General features: G+C 41.1%; 3 protein-coding genes across 3 annotated transcripts; 2 read left to right on the top strand and 1 right to left on the bottom strand.

Moving 5' to 3' along the window:
- Window positions 1–6,038: 6,038 nt before the first annotated feature.
- Window positions 6,039–6,650, top strand: LOC133231608 (keratin, high-sulfur matrix protein, IIIA3). Its single transcript, XM_061389969.1, has one exon. It carries the CDS (start codon window positions 6,116–6,118, stop codon window positions 6,512–6,514), a length of 399 nt encoding a protein of 132 aa, XP_061245953.1. The 5' UTR covers window positions 6,039–6,115; the 3' UTR covers window positions 6,515–6,650.
- A 5,227-nt stretch (window positions 6,651–11,877) lies between these two features.
- On the bottom strand, window positions 11,878–12,488 carry LOC133232413 (large ribosomal subunit protein uL22-like). Its single transcript, XM_061391773.1, has one exon. The coding sequence runs from the start codon at window positions 12,458–12,460 to the stop codon at window positions 11,906–11,908; it is 555 nt and encodes a 184-aa protein (XP_061247757.1). The 5' UTR covers window positions 12,461–12,488; the 3' UTR covers window positions 11,878–11,905.
- A 1,296-nt stretch (window positions 12,489–13,784) lies between these two features.
- Window positions 13,785–14,519, top strand: LOC133232414 (keratin, high-sulfur matrix protein, IIIA3-like). Its single transcript, XM_061391774.1, has one exon. The coding sequence runs from the start codon at window positions 13,857–13,859 to the stop codon at window positions 14,253–14,255; it is 399 nt and encodes a 132-aa protein (XP_061247758.1). The 5' UTR covers window positions 13,785–13,856; the 3' UTR covers window positions 14,256–14,519.
- Window positions 14,520–19,819: the final 5,300 nt, after the last annotated feature.

The following is a 19,819-nucleotide window of genomic DNA, read 5'->3' as shown; positions in this document are numbered from 1 at the left end:
ACCACAATTCCTTATCCATTCTTCTGTCGATGGGTATCTAGGTTGATTCCATGTCCTAGCTTTTGTAAGTAGTGCTGCAATGAACATTGGAGTACATGCGTCTTTTTGAATTATAATTTCCTCAGAGTATATGCCTAGTGGTGGGATTGTTGGGTCATATGGTAGTTTTATTTCTAGTTTTTTAAGGAATAGCCATACTGTTCTCCATAGTGGCTGTATCAGTTTACATCCCCAAAACAATACAAGAAATTTATTATTTAAAAAATTATATCCAGGGACTTCCTTGGTGGTTCAGTTTAAGACTGCGCTTCCACTGCAGGGGACACAGTTTAATATATGAAATGAATCGCCAGTCCAAGTTTGATGCATGATACTGGATGCTTGGGGCTGGTGCACTGAGACGACCCAGAGGGATGGTATGGGGAGGGAGGAGGGAAGAGGGTTCAGGATGGGGAACACATGTATACCTGTGGTGGATTCATGTTGATGTATGGCAAAACCAATACAATATTGTAAAGTAATTAACCTCCAACTAAAATAAATAAATTTATATTTAAAAAAAAAAAAAGAAAAAAAATCCCTGGTTGGGAAACTAAGATCCTGCATGCCATGGCACAGCCAAAAAATGAAAGTGATGTGGAGAATGGGAATTCTTTTGCAGTCCAGTGATTAGGACTCAGTGCTTTCACTGCCAGGGACTTAGGTTAGATCCTGCAAGTCACTCAGTATGGTCAACAAATAAATAAATAAAACAAAAAATTATGTCCAGAATCCATATATATGCATATATATAGTCAGGGGGGAGATTTCATATCAATTTGGTATCCGTGCTGCTGAAGTCCTTCAATTAACTTTCCCAAGAGAAAATTTTGTCTGCTAGTCATTGAAATAATTGGTACACAATGAAATAGGATTTCTAATGAAATATTTGATTAAATCAATAGCTGCTTTCGTAAAATCAGTGCCATTCCCATACTTTTGCCTGTTGAATACCTAATCAAAGACAAACTATTAGGAGACAGATAACATGAATTTCTTATGGAGAAACCAAGCAGCCCCTGTTTAATCAATGACATTTCTTGGTTGATCAGGATGAAAAGAGTAAGTAAAATGAAAGTTACCCACATGAACGGAGATCCAGAGGATGAAATCCAGTTGGACTTTCTAAAAGTCTTTATTCAAGCTTCATAACAAAGGTTATAAAGTAACTAATTTGCACTCTGGCATATTAGATCACTCTTCACTAATATTTACTGTCTGCCTCTCCTGCGTCTTTGGGAGACGTGTCCTCTCCCCATTTCCTAGCCATGATTTGGACTTCACCATGTGACTTGCTTTGGCCAATGGGATACTAGAAGACACAACCCTAGCCAAGATTTGGAATGTGTTTGCATGATGGGAATTCCTCCCTTGTGCTGTCAGAAATAGGGTTACTAGGTAAAATGCAGGATGCCTCATTAAACTGGAATTTCAGATAAACAACAAATAATTTTTATGTAAGGATGCCCTATGCATACTTACATATACTTACACTAAAATATTATATACTTACAGTAAAATATTATTTGTTGCTTATTTGAAATTCAAATTTAACTGAGGGATGTGTATTTTTATTTGCTGAATCTGGAAACATGAATTCAGAAGGAAGTCCAAAACTAATCCATGGCCAGAAACCAAGACCAGCCTTAAAAATCAGCCAAACTCAACTGAACTGCGGACAAGTGGCCAAGAAACAAATACTTGCTGTTGTATGTTATAAGAGTTTGTGGTTATTTGTTATGCAGCAAGAGTTGACTAATTCAACTGTGGTGGCAATGAGAAACTAGTAAATATATCAATTGGTATGAAAAGATTAACCAGATAGTTTTCCATAAATGAAATAACAATAGGGGAATGCCCAAGTGTTTTGCTGGACTTGATTTTATCTCAACTTTCTGGAAGACTAGATTAATAATAATCTCCAGGTTTATAGATAAAATTAAGTTCTTATGATTTGTCGCTGATGGCCCAGGCAGGATGTCTGCCTCTGTGAGTTCCTGTGGCTGAACACTGTTTGAGAGCCCCACTACTGGTGTCCCCATAACCAGGGAGAGCCACAGGCACACCCTACCTCCCCAGGAGACACTCCAGGACCAGCAGTGCTCCACGGCCCAGAAGAGAAGAGCTGGGAAGCAGGCTTTGGGGGACCCGGTCAACAAGAGAAAGTTCCTGCCCACAAAACTCCAGCACAACAGCCCCAACGTGGACTGCAAGGAAAGGCTGCTGACCAGACAGAGGGGGAGAGTCAGGATAACCCCCTGGAGACCAACCATCACCCCAGCACATGGAGCAAAGAAGAGGGGCCCCAACTTTGCTTCATCTTTGCCACCACAGACCCAGTCTTACTTTATGGAGAACATGCAGTTTGTGTAGTGGGAAAAGCACACGCTAATGTATAAGCAGAGCCAGATACTCATTTCCCTCATCATGCACTAGTGAGGACAGGTTTTCTTTCCATAGCTGTGGAGACTCCAAACACAATCCACAGGGCATCTTCAACCCCAAGCCAATTGCAGGAGCACAGGTTTGGACTGTCCCTCTTTCTGAAGAACATGAAAGGTATCAAGCCTCACAGTTGAAGAGTATCTTGACTACTTAATGGACTGGGTGTATAATGCCTGGAAAAAAAAGAAAAACCCTGCAAAATAAGCTTTAAGACATTTATGATATGCCATATGAGATGCAGTCTCTATTTTGAAATTTTGTTTTATTTTTTATTGAAGTTTAGTTGACTTGCAATATTATATTGGATCAGCATGGTGATTCAATATTTTTATAGATTATACTCCATTACAGGTTATTGGTTATGGTCCCCTGTGTTGTATGATATATCCTTGTTGCTTATCTATTTTATACAAAACAGTTCGTATCTCTTAATCCCCTGAAAGGGAAAGTGTTAGTAGCTCAGTCATGTCTGACTCTTTGTGACTCTATGGACTGTAAGCCTGCCAGGCTCCTCCATCCATGGGATTTCCTAGGCAAGAATACTGGGAGTGAGTTGCCATTTCCTTCTCCAGGGGATCTTCCTGACCCAGGAATCGAACCTAGGTCTCCTTTATTGTAGGCAGATTCTTTATTGCCTAAGCTACCAGGGAAGCCCCTTGATCCCTACCCCTAATTTTATTTTGAAATGCTAGGATGTGCTTCTCCCCAGTTCATGGTAACCCCACTAGTCCCTGATAGACATAGCGCTTTCAGGAACAGGACCATCACAGACCACTTTGTGCATGAGGCTGAAATCGAAGGACATGCAAGATATCTCAATAGTTTATTTAAAAATAAATGCAAATATTTTTAACAGCACTTAAGAATAGTAAAAAGTGAAATTATTCATCTTAAAGTGAAGAAAAATCCCATTGGATTTTGTAAGCATGTTTGTTAAAACGTAAGTTTAAGGGTCAGACATACTTGGGATGAACCCAGACTCTTGAGAGGTGTGTTATTCCAATTCTTTAAGAACTGTATAACCTTGGGCAAACTACTTAAACTCGCTGAGGTTCAATTCTTTATCTACAGAAGTAATAATATGTAACTCATTTGATTGCTATGATGACTAATAAGATAGGTAAAGATACCTATTATAGTCCTTGGAATGTACATGTGTGTGCGTGTGTGTGCACGCACATGCTCACTTGCGTCTGACTCTTTGAAAACCCACAGACTTAGTCCACCAGCCTCTGCTGTCCATGGAATTTTCCACGTAAGAATACTGGAGTGGGTTGCCATTTCCTACTCCAGGGGATTTTCCTGAACCAGGGATCAAACACACCTCTTCTGTGTCTCCTAGTACTCGATACATATAGTAACTTAAAGCTCTTACATACTGAGAAGAAAAACCAGTGCTCACAGCATCAGCAAACAAAACGATACATCCAGAGGGAACTATTATAAACTGTTCTTAGGGGAAAATGCGTATAAGCTTCCAGTAAGGGCCTAGTTAAGAAATTCCTTGTAAAACTGTGATACATTAATTCGAAGGACTGTTGAGGCCAAAAATTTCCACAGAATGTAAGTCATAAATAAAAATGTTATTTGTAAGCAAATCAGAATATATTACCCTTATATCAAATTAAAATGTGACTTTGCCCACAATATTTTATGTAATTCTAGCCACATTATGTCAGAGAACATTTAGTCTGTACAGTAAAAATCAACTAATATTATAAAAGGAGCCAAGAGAATATCTTGGCATGAGGAATATAGAGAATGAACTTGATATAATTCACATTCGTGATATCTTTCATGATATCATTGAAGGAAAAATAAAACTGATACCCTTATGACAACAACAAAAAGCCTCCTCCTTGTAGCTCAAGGGGGTAATTTTAGGACAAATGACATTTTAAAAGCATTTGATTAGTGATTTGCAAGCTCTTGGCCCTTTTTTTTCCATTTAGCACATGGCTGACAGGACAGGATTCTTTTTTTTTTTTTTAATTCAAAGATAAAGTGTAAATGTACTTCATACATAAAATTCAAATTTATAGAACTCATCATAAAGGGTAAAGTATAGGGTGAAGGTACAATTAAAAAACAATAAGAGGAATTAGACAAGTGCATATCTACAGAGCCACAATGTGCTACCAAGGGAAGCCAGACTATACTTTGCTGCTGCTGCTGCTGCTGCTAGGTCGCTTCAGTCGTGTCCGACTCTGTGCAACGCCATAGACGGCAGCCCGCCAGGCTCCCCCGTCCCTGGGATTCTCCAGGCAAGACTATACTTTAAGACCTGGGAAAAAGCGGTTCCCCCACCCCATCCCAGCTCTAATAAGTCAACCTCTATTGATTCTCTGTGCTGATGCACAGATCTGGCCTAGCTTGCAAGCCCTGAGGCCCTTTTGGATTATCTGTCATTGGGGTAAATTGTTTCCTAATTCATTTTTAGTTGGGGACTTCCCCGGTGGTTCAGGGGTAAAGAATCTGGGTCGAGAAGATGCCCTGGGGAAGGAAATGGCAATCCACTCCAGAATCCCATAGACAGAGGAGCCTGGCGAGGACTCCAGTCCATGAGGTCACAACTTAGCGACTAAACAACGGCAACAATCACTCTAAGTGATCCCTACTTGAGATTGTCATTATATTCCAGTAAAACTGGGGAAGGAAAAAATACTTAAGATATTCTCTCTCCTGTCTGACAACTATATCATCTGCAAAGGCTGATAAACAGAAAAGTCACAGTAGACGTTGTTTACTGAGGAATGAGGAGACTGGGACCCCATGAGGTGACCATGGTGAAACCACATGACCCTTTTCATAAAATGAGGAGATATATGTATAAGTTCTCTGCCATCTCTTCGCAGAATCTACACATGCAATGACAACCCCAAGAAATTACACAGATAAAAATTGCAATGGATGCTTGATGAGGGTTTTATCATTAAGGTAGAGGTTGAGTTTGGTTTGGAAGGTGAGGAGGGTACAGAATCCACCAGGACCACCCAGGCCCTCCTGGGGAGGAGTGATTAAACCATGTGGCAGCCATCCTGGGTGCCATGTAGCCCTCCTCATATGGAGAACCACAAACCTGCCTTTCAGTGAGTCATGGAGGAGACACCCGGGAAACAGGTGACACTGGGCTGGCTGGAGTGCTACTGTGAGCCTGTTAGCTTCATGTGCATGGTTGCAAATACCAGGTCATTGTTTGGGTGGCAATTATGGGAGTCTTTGAAGTCCAGAAATAAAATGCTAACTACAGGGCCAAAGGATAAAGTAATTAGATACTAGCATAACTTGGAAAACACATTCTTTTTTATATGGATTGCATATTTCAAAGGAAATTTCACTAGCTTCAAATCATGTGGCTAGATTTGGTGACTATAAACAAAACAAGAAAACAGAAAATATCTGTGGGGTGTGTGCGTGGGTACAGGGGTAGAGGGTTACCAAAACTGGTATTAGTCAATGCTAAATCCTCACTTAATTGGCCAGAATATTAACAAGGAATGGCATGAGTCTCTGGGGATCATCAGCTCCTGGCCAGGGTATATAAAGGGCCCTGAGCACGGGGAAGACACTCACACCTGAGAACACTCAACTCCTCTCACCACTTCAACCCCACTCAGCCCCACACACCACCATGACCGTCTCCTGCTGCGGCCCCACCTTCTCCTCCTCCAGCTGTGGCGGAGGCTGCCTCCAGCCCTGCTGCTACCGCGACCCCTGCTGCTGCCGCCCAGTGTCCTGCCAGACCACCGTGAGCCGCCCCGTGACCTGCGTGCCCCGCTGCACGCGCCCCATCTGCGAGCCCTGCCGCCGCCCGGTCTGCTGCGACCCCTGCAGCCTGCAGGAGGGCTGCTGCCGCCCCATCACCTGCTGCCCCACGTCCTGCCAGGCCGTGGTCTGCCGCCCCTGCTGCTGGGCCACCACGTGCTGCCAGCCCATCTCTGTGCAGTCCCCGTGCTGCCGCCCCACCTGCTGCCGGCCCGCCCCCTGCCGCACCACCTGCCGCACCTTCAGGACCTCCCCCTGCTGCTGAGACCCCACTTTCTTATAAAGCAACATCCTGGAGCCTAAGCATCCACTCTGCATTTTAATTACGCTGAAAGAAAAATAGACATTTTTTCATAAGGTGACAATAGTCATTTTTATATTTTACCATTTGGATATATAAGCAGATGTCCAGTCAAACGTGCAGGTGTCTCCATCAGCAGAAGTCACAATGGATGCTAAATCCATCTTTAAAAGTCCCCAGAATGGGTGTTGCAAAGCCATTCTGAATTCCAGAGGCTGCTTAAACTCTCCCCTCCATCTTTTGAATGTATTGCCTGCTTATTTTTCAATAAACTAATTTTTTCCTGTAACACCCCCGCTTCCTGATTCATTCATTAGTGCATGTTTATGAGTGTACACAGATGAGCAAACAATGAAAAGGAAGACAGATGGAGAGGATGAAGGAGACAGGAGAGGTAAAGAAGAGGTACAGGGATCCAGGTATGAGTCTTAGCAAGTGGTACAGGACTGTGAGACAGTCCTCAGACTGCCCACGTGCGTAGGAAGTCTGAGCACACTAGGTCCTCCGTGGCTTGTCCTTTGCCCACATCTCCAGGTTCATGTCTCAACACTCCCCAACTGTATTTCACTCTAAACAACTCTGAACTTCTCACAGTAACTGGCACAAGTCATGAAGTTCCATGTCTTTGCTTTTGTCATGTTCTTCATTTAATCTGGAATATTTTTTCATCTACCCCTTCCCTCCACCCTCTCCATCTACCTAACCCTGAGTCATTTCCAAGATTCAGCTCAGTCCTCTCCAATTGTTCTGTCCTAAGCCCTCCATCATGTATGGATGTGAGAGTTGGACTGTGAAGAAAGCTGAGTGCCGGAGAATTGATGCTTTTGAACTGTGGTGTTGGAGAAGACTCTTGAGAGTCCCATGGACTGCAAGGAGATCCAACCAGTCCATTCTAAAGGAGATCAGTCCTGGGTGTTTTTTGGAAGGAATGATGCTAAAGTGCTGAAACTCCAGTACTTTGGCCATCTCATGTGAAGAGTTGACTCATTGGAAAAGACTCTGATGCTGGGAGGGATTGGGGGCAGGAGAAAAAGGGGACGACAGAGGATGAGATGGCTGGATGGCATCATGGACTTGATGGACGTGAGTTTGAGTGAACTCCAGGAGTTGGTGATGGACAGGAAGGCCTGGCGTGCTGCAATTCATGGGGTTGCAAAGAGTTGGACACGACTGAGCAACTGAACTGAACTGAACTGAACTGAAGCCCTCCATCACACAAACACACATGCATAACATGCACGAACACACATGCACACACCCACAAGCTAGGTTAGGTGCCCCTAAGTTGTGCCAATAACATCCTATACTTCCTTCCCTCTTCACAAGGCATAGTATTGAGATTATCTACTTCTCTACCTCAAATGAAGGGGCCACAATTTGCCTGGTTCCCATTACTGAGGTTGATGTTTAGAATATAGCTGGTAGTCAATTTCTATTTATTGAATCAAAATACATTAGAAGGGAATTGTCTTTATGAAAAGAATTCTAAAAGCTATATATTTACTTAAAGCAAAAAATTCATCAGTTTAACTTAAATTTTCTGACCTCCAGTTTTCCCTGTCTACAAAATGAGAAAATTAATATTTATAAATGTAGATTTCTGGATAAGTTAAGCAACTTAATGTTTATAAAGTGCCTGGCACATAGGAAGCACCCCTACTGTTACCAAACCAATTTTGATCTGCTCACTCATGCACAGTAAAACAAATCTTTTGACACTGCATTGTGGTGAAGAAAAGTGCAGAGTTGATTGCAAGGCAACCAACATGGAACCAAGCAAGGAGAATGGGCAGCTTGGGCTCAAAAGACTTGAACTCCCCAGTGGCTCTTAGGGAAGTGTTTTTAAAGGCAAGGTGAAGAGGAGGGTCTTGGGTCCAGGATCAGCTCATACTCAGTTTTCTGATTGGTTGATAGTGAGGTTAACAGGGTGATATTTCAGGAATCTGCCTTCAACCTTCTGATTCTAATTGGTCTGGGGTCTCTGTGTGTGTGATCAGCATGCAATTAATTTCTTCTACCTGATGCGGGGTTTAGTGTCTGCAAAACAACTGAAGGGTATGGCTCAGAATAGTATCCTTGACAAGGAACTGAAAGTCCTTGACTTTGTTTTATGGCTGAACTATCATGATTTTGTCTTGCTTGACTGTCTTTCTTTGTTTCTGTATTTCTCATTTCTTCTATTAAATCTGCTCTTTGGAACTTGGGGGAGGCTTAGGAAGCTAAAGCTTTTCTGCAAACAAAAAGCAGACGGGGACAAGGAGGAATTTGTTCCTGGGAAGGCCCCACAGCATCCTGGCCTGTTTCAATACCATTCATATTTGTTGAACATTTGATCATCGCTATAACAAACAGGCTCAAAAGATGTGCTACTTATTACACATCATGTTATTTTAAGTTGGAAGGCATTCAGGGGAAGACTTTTTTCAGGATAATCCATAACCACTGCCAGAGACTAATTTCCTAATAAATACAATAAAGACGGCACAAAAAAATTCATGATTAGGTCCAGGCTATTTCAGGATGAAAGGGCTCTTTAAAGGCTGATTTACAGTATGCAGGAAAGAGTCCTTGATGGCAGGATTTATGAATATGAATAGGGGTTTATCATCAGGGGTAATAAGAACTGGGGATATATATGCATTTGATAGTTACACTTTCCCTTTCACCCTAACCCAAAGGAATTAAACACAAAGCTGTAGGAGACTCCAAAAGATTACTTGTTTAGTCTTCCTTAGATTTAAGGAGATAAATACTTAAACCACTTAGAAGAGATATTTATTTTTTTTAATTCGAGAAATAAATCCCAGTAGTTCCCTGATCACACAGGCCTTTTGTCTTTTCCAACTAAAATATTTTCTCTTTTCAACTAACAATACCCGTATCTTCTGTCGTCTACATTTTTGTGGATTTTATAATAAATTTGGATTATGAAGAACATCAGAGACTGTTATTACAGATGAGGAAACTGGGGCTGCTAGTGTTAAAGTATTTGCTCTAAATTACAAAATTGACAGGTGGTGGAGAAAGAATTTATTTTTTAACTTTTCATTTTATATTGGAGTATAGGCAATTAATAATGTGGCGATAGCTTCAGGTGGATGGCTAAGGGACTCAGCCATACATATATACGTATCCTTTCTCTCCCAAACTCCCCTCCCATCCAGACTGCCACATAACACTGAGCAGAGTGCCCTTTGGTATACAGTAGGTCCTCGTTGGTTATCCCTTTTAAATAAAGCAGTGTGTACATTTTGATCCCATTCTCCCTATCTCTCCCTGCGCTCCTTCCCTTCTGGTATCCATGAGTATTCCATTCTCTAAGTCTGTGAGTCTGTTTCAGTTTTGTAAATAAGTTTACTTGTATTATTTCTTTTTAGGTTCTGATATCTCTCTTTCTCTGTCTGACTTATTTCTCTGTCTTCCCCATCCTCCTCCTGCCCTTTTTCCTTCAATCTTCCCCACTCCCATCTCTGACACTTATGAGTGGAGGCTATTTTAAGGATCATTTTGGAGAACACAGAATGCATTTTCTATTTTCAGAACTTGCAAAATGTCCTACCATCCAGGGCGCCCAAACTAGTTTCTAAAAAAACATAACTCATGACACTCATAACAAAACACAACTCATGAAACTATTGAGGTAAGGGCATGGCTTTTTCTGGCCATCAGAAAGAGTCATCATCACTACATGCTTCTTCAATCCAACTAAAAAATCCCATAATTTATCACCACCTTAGATAATGTTTACTTTCTTCTACTCTAACAATTATGCTCGTGCAGAACATCTGGAATTTGCACAATGTAACTAAAAACACATGTATACCTGTGGCGGATTCATTTTGATATTTGGCAAAACTAATACAATTATGTAAAGTTTAAAAATAAAATAAAATTAGAAAAAAAAAGAAAAAAAAAAAAGCCCATGAGATAAAGGCCAGGGACACATCCCTTTTCTAACAAACTTAGGTCCATTAGTGTGCTATAGCAAGGGAGACCACACAGCATTAGAAACACAGGACATCCCACCAAGTGAAGGTAAAGGTTTTTATAGGATTTTGAGGAATGGGAAAATTCAGGTAAAATTACATGAAATGGTAGGTTCAAAGAGAAATGTGGCTTTGTGTAAAAGAATTAACAGCAGCGCTGGGCAGTGAAATGGACTTAATGTCTCCTTTCTCTGGAAACCATATAGTTAAGATAACTGCGGAATGTGGTATCTGAAAATCTCGTATCTGATTCTCTGCCCCCTGGATTGGGTATTGAGACTGCTTTTGTGTTAAGGTAATTACGGTCCTATCCAAGCAATAGTGGGATGTTCCCTTATTACTTGGGATTCCCAGGTGGCTCAGTGGTAAACAATTCGCCTGCCAATGCAGAAGATGCAAGAGACACAGGTTCCAGCCGTGAGTCAGGAAGATCTCCTGGAGTAGGGAATGGCAACCCACTTCAGTATTCTTGCCTGTAAAACTCCACGGACAGAGGAGCCTGACAGACTACAGTCCATGGGGCCACAAAGAGTCAGACACGACTAAGCATAGCACAGCCCTTATTACTATTGTTACTTCAAATAGCAAAGTTTCTGACCATGATCACAGAACACAAGATTTCTTAGGACTATGTCCGTTTGTCAGTTAAAATAAGCAATGAGTTTACAGATGTATTCCTATTCCTAATGTTTGAATCTCTGTATATATTCTAAGGGATTCCCTGGAATCCCTTAGGTAAAGAATCTGCCTGCCAATGCAGTAGGTGCGGGAGACTCAGGTTTGATTCTTGGGTGGGGAAGATTCTCCGGAGGAGGAAATAGCAACCCATTCTACTAGTCTTCCCTGGGAAATCCCATGGACAGAAGAGCCTGTTGGGCTACAGTTCATAGCATCACAAAAGAGTTGAACACAATTTAGTGACTAAACAAACAACAATATATTCTAAGCTGAATAACAATATGCTAAAATAAACCATAAATTAAGCGAGTTCTTATTTTATTTTCCTATATGAGACAGAATTTTTGATTACTACTACTATCTGTTCACTCTTTTAAAGTGACTCAGAGTTGGAAAAAGACCAGGAGTTATGCATCAGTGTTTGTACTCAAAAGATGGTGTGCAGTATTGCTGAAGCTTTGCCACTCTTTTACCTGTACATCTCTGGAGAAATCACTTCACCAATTTGGCCTTCCACAAATTGGGATAGACTATCATGGATCAGAAACTCAAAGGCCTTTAAGGACCAGAATTATGGTGGACAGAAGTGTGTCAACTACCTCAGCAACCTTTGTTCAATGTTATCTTTTTTTGGCATTTATTTATTTATTTTTATTTTTTTACTTTTATTTGCATTTATTTTTTGCGGCATTTATTCCCGGGCCATAAGTTTTTGTTTCTTCAGTTTCTTCTGGGATATCTTTTTCTTCTGTGCAACCTCCTCTTCTGGTTTAGGAACAATCTGTTCTTTTTCAGGAAGGATCATCTCAATGTGGCATGGAGAGCTCATGTAGGGGTTGATCCGACCGTGAGCTCTGTAAGTCCTGCGCCGCATCTTGGGGGCTTTGTTCACCTGGATGTGCTCAATGACCAGAGAATCTACATCTAAGCCCTTAAGTTCAGCATTACTCTCTGCATTTCTGCGCATGTGCAGTAAAAATTCAGCACTCTTTTTTGGCCACCGACCCTGCGTCCAGCCCCACTGTTTGGCCTGTGCACACCTACCAACTCCACCATTGTAACGACGGAATGGCACACATTGCTTCTTTAAAGTGACATCCTTCAGATACTTGGTGGCTTTTCGGATATGCATACCCTTTATGGCCTGGGCAGTTTCACGAGTGTTCTTAAAGTGAACACGAAGATTTGAACCTCTTGATTTGCATGATATTGTGGGGTTTTCTGGGTCAAGTGAATAGCGCACCATTTTTAGGGGTCACCTCAGGCCGCTTACCTAGCATTTATTTATTTAATGTCACATTTTTTGAAGTATAGTTGGTTTACAATGTTATGCCAATAGAAAAGAGTACACTGTTATTTTTAACCTTTTTTCCAATTTACATTTATTTTCTGTACCCCCATTTTTCTTAGCTGAGACTGAAAAAGAAAATAATCTTATCAATTACCAGTTCACTTACTTCCCTTTGTCATTCTTAAAATTTTTATTATTTTTTTTGGCTGTACCATGTGTCATCTGGGCTTTTCTTTCACCAACCAGGGATGGAACCCATGCCCCCTGCAGTGGAAGCACAGAGTCTTAACCACTGGACCACCAGGGAAGTCCCTCCCTTGTCTTTCTTAGAAGCCTACCTTCACACTTGATACGTAAGCAAGCAAAATCCTCAGCCAACAAACCAAAGCATCTACAACAGCAAGATAATTAGTCCCTTTATAAATATTTTAATGTGTGTAGAAGAACTCAGTACAAGTGCTTGTGTCACACCTAGGAAGCAAGAAATATTCCAATTTCGGTGTTATTCCTAAGACTCAAGAAGGAATACTCAGAAAGGCATAATACGAATAAAATCTTTACTTCGTTTGGCCTTACTGTTGCATGAAAAGTTTGTCTCCTTTAACTGGCTTCCCTGCCTTTGTCTTACCTTTCTAAAAATTGTAGTTACTCTGTGATAAGAAACTACAGTATAGCACTATTTACTTAGTAAGGGTCCCATATGTTGCTATGAAGTGATAGGCCAGTTCAGGCCACTAAACAGCATTACTTGAGTGACTTAGGTGGTTATTTCCTGATAAACAAGGTGAAATAACACATTATTTTACAGAAGCACTGGGCCATTTGTTCCATTGCAGAAGCAGTACACATCACCTTTTACAAGCCATTTTGGTTTTCCAGAAACTCATCCTTCATTTCAGCGTCAATCAGAAACCAGGCTTACAACTCATGAACCTTATAGTCCCACGCTTAGTCATGGATGATGAACAGAGGAAAGTGTGATGGTGGCAACACTGGATTCCTCAAACTTTCAACTCGTCTGTCACATGACATGGTCTGGAAGGATTAGCTATTCAGTGAGTAATTTTTCAGATGATGTAAATCATTAAGTATTCATTTCAAGGGGGAAAGCAGACAGGAAAAAACAAAAGCACCTATCAGCAATGCTGGTATTGCTGCCTCAGCAGTTGAATCCACCAATCTAGGGTTCTCATTTCAATGGGCAACCACAACTCCAGGAAACAGCTTGTCATGGGGATCATCAGCTCCTGGCCAGGGTATATAAAGGGCCCAGAGCAGGGAGAAGACACTCACACCTGAGAACACTCAACTCCTCTCACCACCTCAACCCCACTCGGCCCCACACACCACCATGACCGTCTCCTGCTGCGGCCCCACCTTCTCCTCCTTCAGCTGTGGCAGAGGCTGCCTCCAGCCCTGCTGCTACCGCGACCCCTGCTGCTGCCGCCCAGTGTCCTGCCAGACCACCGTGAGCCGCCCCGTGACCTGCGTGCCCCGCTGCACGCGCCCCATCTGCGAGCCCTGCCGCCGCCCAGTCTGCTGCGACCCCTGCAGCCTGCAGGAGGGCTGCTGCCGCCCCATCACCTGCTGCCCCACGTCCTGCCAGGCCGTGGTCTGCCGCCCCTGCTGCTGGGCCACCACGTGCTGCCAGCCCATCTCTGTGCAGTCCCCGTGCTGCCGGCCCACCTGCTGCCGGCCCGCCCCCTGCCGCACCACCTGCCGCACCTTCAGGACCTCCCCCTGCTGCTGAGTAGCCCTGCAGGAAATCACCCCAGGTATTCAGAAACATGTGCCAGCCCTTCCGACCCTGATGGATCAGATGAGAGATACTACTTTTGAAACCTATCTGCCTGCAACAATTAACTGAGCAGTAACTCTTGATCCCTTTTCCCCCACAAATATGTACCTAAATCTGGCCTTCTTTGACGGTCTTTAGAAAAATTCCAGCTTTCAGGATTTGAAGTCTTGGCTTTAAAAAATGAATAAACAAAGATTAAAATTGCTCTTGAATAGAGCCTTAGTCCACTGACTCATCATCACTTCTCTACTATTTCAAGATGAGATATTTTTCTAGGATAATATTACATTTATCCGGGGGCTGTGCATGGTAAAATAATAAATTTTTGTTTCTCAGATGCAAATGTGTTTCTTTATTGTTTATTAATCTTCAAAAGTTCATTTTTTTAGCTTACGTTCTAATACAGGGGGTCAGAAGAAACAAGTGAAGAAAGATTTTCCAAGGGCCATTATTTTTTAATTTTAGGAACAATTCGTGCACAAGGTCTCTAGTTTTAATAGCAATCCAGATAATTCAGAACCTCTTACATGAACCACCTTCATATTTCAAGTTAAAGTTTTCATTCATGCTGAGGAAGTGGAGAGTTGATAGGAAGTCTCTCTGATCCCAAACTTGACTAATGAATCATTCTCACATCTGTGATAAGGGGGAGGAAACCTAAGTTCTAAATATTCATTGGAAGGACTGATGCTGAAACTGAAGCTCCAGTGTTTTGACCACCTGATGCAAAGAGCCAATTCATTGGAAAAGATCCTGATGCTAAAAGAGAGACTGAAGGCAAAAGGAGAAAAAGGCAGCAGAAGATGAGCAGTTAGGTAGCATCACCGACTCAATGGACATGAATTTGAGCAAACTCTAAGAAATAGTAAAGGACAGAGTAGCCTGGCGTGCTGCAGTCCATGGGTTCACAAAGAGTGAGACACAACTTGGCAACTGAACAACAACAGCCTAAGTCAGAATCCCATTTGTTCCCTGACCTAGAAAACTGTGCAGTGATTAATATCAATTGGTACCTGGAATTCCTAACCACTGAAATGCCTGTCCTAGAAGAACCAGTATGCCATATTTTCCAGAATCCCTCCAGCCAAGGAAGGAGAAATGTAGCTTGGCTAGAACCATTTCTAATTTAGAACTCTAAACAACTTTACTATCCAAACCATGCCAATGTATTTGAAATAATAACATTAATCCACAGTAGATCTGTTTTTGTGGCTTTTAAATACTTGTAAGCTGGTCAGGAAACTAGCCACTGTTGTTATCCTGAGAAATAATGTATTGACTTCCTGACATCTGATCTTAAAGAGTTTTTGGAATATGCTGTTTATACACCTGGTCTCATCTACCTGCCCAGCTACAGGAATCAGGCAAGGAAATCTTTGTGAAGACCCAGATCTTGACTGACTTTGTTCACTGCTGGATTCCCATTGATCAGCACAATACTTGACACATAGTATATCATCAGAAATTAGTTACTACATAATTGAATGAATAAATTATAAGGGTTGGAAGACAGAAAGATTTCATTACACCCCAGTTCTCTTCTCAGGCTGGACATGTGCATTCTTACAGTAAAACAAGAAGCCACAGCTTGAAGAGAAGTAGTTTTCTTGGAATAAAGTTTTCTCAACAAGTAGCTCATTATTTTTAAAACCTTTACATTGTCAGTGTGTACAATGGAATTTCCTCTTAATTAAGTTTGACGCTTTTGTTGTTCAGTCGCTAAGTCATGTCCGACTCTTTATGACCCCATGGATTACAGCACACTAGACTTCCCTGTCCTTGCTCAAATGCATGTCCATTGAGTCAGTGATGCTACTTAACTGTCTCGTCCTCTGCCTCCCTCTTCTCCCTCTTCTTTTGCTTCCAATCTTTCCCTAGCATCAGGGTCTTTTCTAATGAGTCAGCTGTTCGTATCAGGTGGTCAAAGTATCTGACAATTTACTGGTTGACAGTTCAAAACTCCAGTTTCTATCTATATATTCTTGATCGTTGTTTTTTATTAATAATTTTAAAAATTAATAAACTCTCTCACTACACTTTGTTTTCCTTTTTTCAGAATTTTCCTCCTTAACCTTCTAGAGACTTGCTCATCTTGTAGTGTTTTCTCAGATGTAGAATGTCCTGTTTGATCCCAAGCTCATCATTATTATTGGATCATGTTTGTTGCACTGTAACACCACACCCTGGCCAGCCACAGTGGCTGGTGCAGGTCTGGATAAGCCTGCAAGGGATTCTGTGGGCAGAATGCTTGAAAAGAAGGCTTAAATTGCAGCCTTCAGTCACAGATCTAGAACAGACTTGATTGTAAAGCACGGGTCAGAACCAAGCAAATCCAGAGGCAGAGGGGAAAAAAAAAAAAAAACTGCTGAGTGACATGATTTTCCTGCAGACCCTGACAATTTGAAATAATTGAACATCACAAGGGGTCTGTAAGCAGAAGGAAGCCTGGTACATGAGGGGACACTGAAGCAAGAGACAGCGGGGTAAAGGCAAGGCAGGCTTGAGACCACCTAGGGCTGTGGGACCTATACCTGGGGGGTTCATCATGCTGGCAGGCTGCTACCTTCATCTAGATGGTGGTTCTGTTGATAGTGCCTCAAGATCACTCAACTATGTCCAACTTTAATACTTTTTCCTTAAAGTGTGTTTTGGAATTCTGAGAAGGCTCTGTGGGAGATAATTCATCACATTCCTGAGGATACTAATTAAGACATAGAGTTCTTCCAGATAACTCTCAAAATTAGCCATTTCACACACAACAATTTTAAAAATAATTTGTCATTAAAATTCCTAAATAAAGCAGAAATTCCTTATTGACAGGAAATGAGGTTTCCACAATTTCATTCTTCAACTCCTCAGGCTTACAATGTTGCCATAGATTGGAATAACTAATAACTGCTGGAATAACTACTGGCTCCAACACTAGCAGATGGCTTTAGGCAAGTCACTTATCTGGCTTTATGCATGAAATAAGAGATATAACAATAACTGCCTCATAGGATTTCTTTTTTTTTGAAGTATTAATTTACAATGTTCTATCATTTTCAAGAGTACAGCAAAGCAGTCCAATTACACACACACACACACACACACACACACATATATATATATATATTCTTTTTCAGATTACTTTCCTTTATAAGTTATTATAAGATATTAAGCAGGGGGAGGAGCTAAGATGGCGGAGGAGTAGGATGGGGAGAACACTTTCTCCCCCACAAATTCATCAAAAGAACATTTAAACGCCAAGTAAATTCCACAAAACAACTTCTGAATGCCGGCAGAGGACATCAGGCACCCAGAAAAGCAACCCAAGTCTTCGAAAGGAGAGAGAAGAAATACAGCTTCACCCACCACAACACCGACACAAGCTTCCCTAACCAAGAAACCTTGACAAGCCACCTGTACAAACCCACACAGAGCGAGGAAACGCCACAATAAAGAGAACTCCACAAACTGCCAGAATACAGAAAGGACACCCCAAACTCAGCAATCTAAACAAGATGAAGAGACAGAGGAATACCCAGCAGATAAAGGAACAGGATAAATGCCCACCAAACCAAACAAAAGAGGAAGAGATAGGGAATCTACCTGATAAAGAATTCCAAATAATGATAGTGAAGTTGATCCAAAATCTTGAAATCAAAATGGAATCACAGATAAATAGCTTGGAGACAAAGATTGAGAAGATGCAAGAAAGGTTCAACAAGGACCTAGAAGAAATAAAAGAGAGTCAATATATAATGAATAATGCAATAAATGAAATTAAAAACATTCTGGAGGCAACAAATAGTAGAACAACAGAGGCAGAAGATAGGATTAGTGAATTAGAAGATAGAATGGTAGAAATAAATGAATCAGAGAGGACAAAAGAAAAACGAATTAAAAGAAATGAGGACAATCTCAGAGACCTCCAGGACAATATTAAACACTACAACATTCGAATCATAGGGGTTCCAGAAGAAGAAGACAAAAAGAAAGACCATGAGAAAATACTTGAAGAGATAATAGTTGAAAACTTCCCTAAAATGGGGAAGGAAATAATCACCCAAGTCCAAGAAACCCAGAGAGTCCCAAACAGGATAAACCCAAGGCAAAACACCCCAAGACACATATTAATCAAATTAACAAAGACCAAACACAAAGAATAAATATTAAAAGCAGCAAGGGAAAAACAACAAATAACACACAAGGGAATTCCCATTAGGATAACACCTGATCTTTCAATAGAAACTCTTCAAGCCAGGAGGGAATGGCAAGACATACTTAAAGTGATGAAAGAAAATAACCTACAGCCCAGATTATTGTACCCAGCAAGGATCTCATTCAAATATGAAGGAGAAATCAAAAGCTTCTCAGACAAGCAAAAGCTGAGAGAATTCAGCACCACCAAACCAGCTCTCCAACAAATACTAAAGGATATTCTCTAGACAGGAAACACAAAAATGGTGTATAAATTCGAACCCAAAACAATAAAGTAAATGGCAACGGGATCATACTTATCAGTAATTACCTTAAACGTAAATGGGTTGAATGCCCCAACCAAAAGACAAAGACTGGCCGAATGGATACAAAAACAAGACCCCTACATATGTTGTCTATAAGAGACCCACCTCAAAACAGGGGACACATACAGACTGAAAGTGAAGGGCTGGAAAAAGATTTTCCATGCAAATAGGGACCAAAAGAAAGCAGGAGTAGCGATACTCATATCAGATAAAATAGACTTTAAAACAAAGGCTGTGAAAAGAGACAAAGAAGGTCACTACATAATGATCAAAGGATCAATCCAAGAAGAAGATATAACAATTATAAATATATATGCACCCAACACGGGAGCACCGCAGTATGTAAGACAAATGCTAACAAGTATGAAAGCAGAAATTAACAATAACACAATAATAGTGGGAGACTTTAATACCCCACTCACACCTATGGATAGATCGACTAAACAGAAAATTAACAAGGAAACACAAACGTTAAACGATACAATAGACCAGTTAGACCTAATTGATATCTATAGGACATTTCATCCCAAAACAATGAATTTCACCTTTTTCTCAAGCGTACATGGAACCCTCTCCAGGATAGATCACATCCTGGGCCATAAAGCTAGCCTTGGTAAATTCAAAAAAATAGAAATCATTCCAAGCATCTTTTCTGACCACAATGCAGTAAGATTAGATCTCAATTACAGGAGAAAAACTATAAAAAATTCCAACATATGGAGGCTGAACAACACGCTGCTGAATAACCAACAAATCACAGAAGAAACCAAAAAAGAAATCAAAATTTGCATAGAAACTAATGAAAATGAAAACACAACAACTCAAAACCTGTGGGACACTTTAAAAGCAGTCCTAAGGGGAAAGTTCATAGCAATACAGGCATACCTCAAGAAACAAGAAAAAAGTCAAATAAATAACCTAACCCTACACCTAAAGCAACTAGAAAAGGAAGAAATGAAGAACCCCAGGATTAGTAGAAGGAAAGAAATCTTAAAAATTAGGGCAGAA

The sequence above is a fragment of the Bos javanicus genome, chromosome 19, assembly GCF_032452875.1.
Source record: "Bos javanicus breed banteng chromosome 19, ARS-OSU_banteng_1.0, whole genome shotgun sequence".
Classification (NCBI taxonomy): Eukaryota; Metazoa; Chordata; class Mammalia; order Artiodactyla; family Bovidae; genus Bos; species Bos javanicus.
This window is presented reverse-complemented; position numbering and strand designations above follow the sequence as displayed.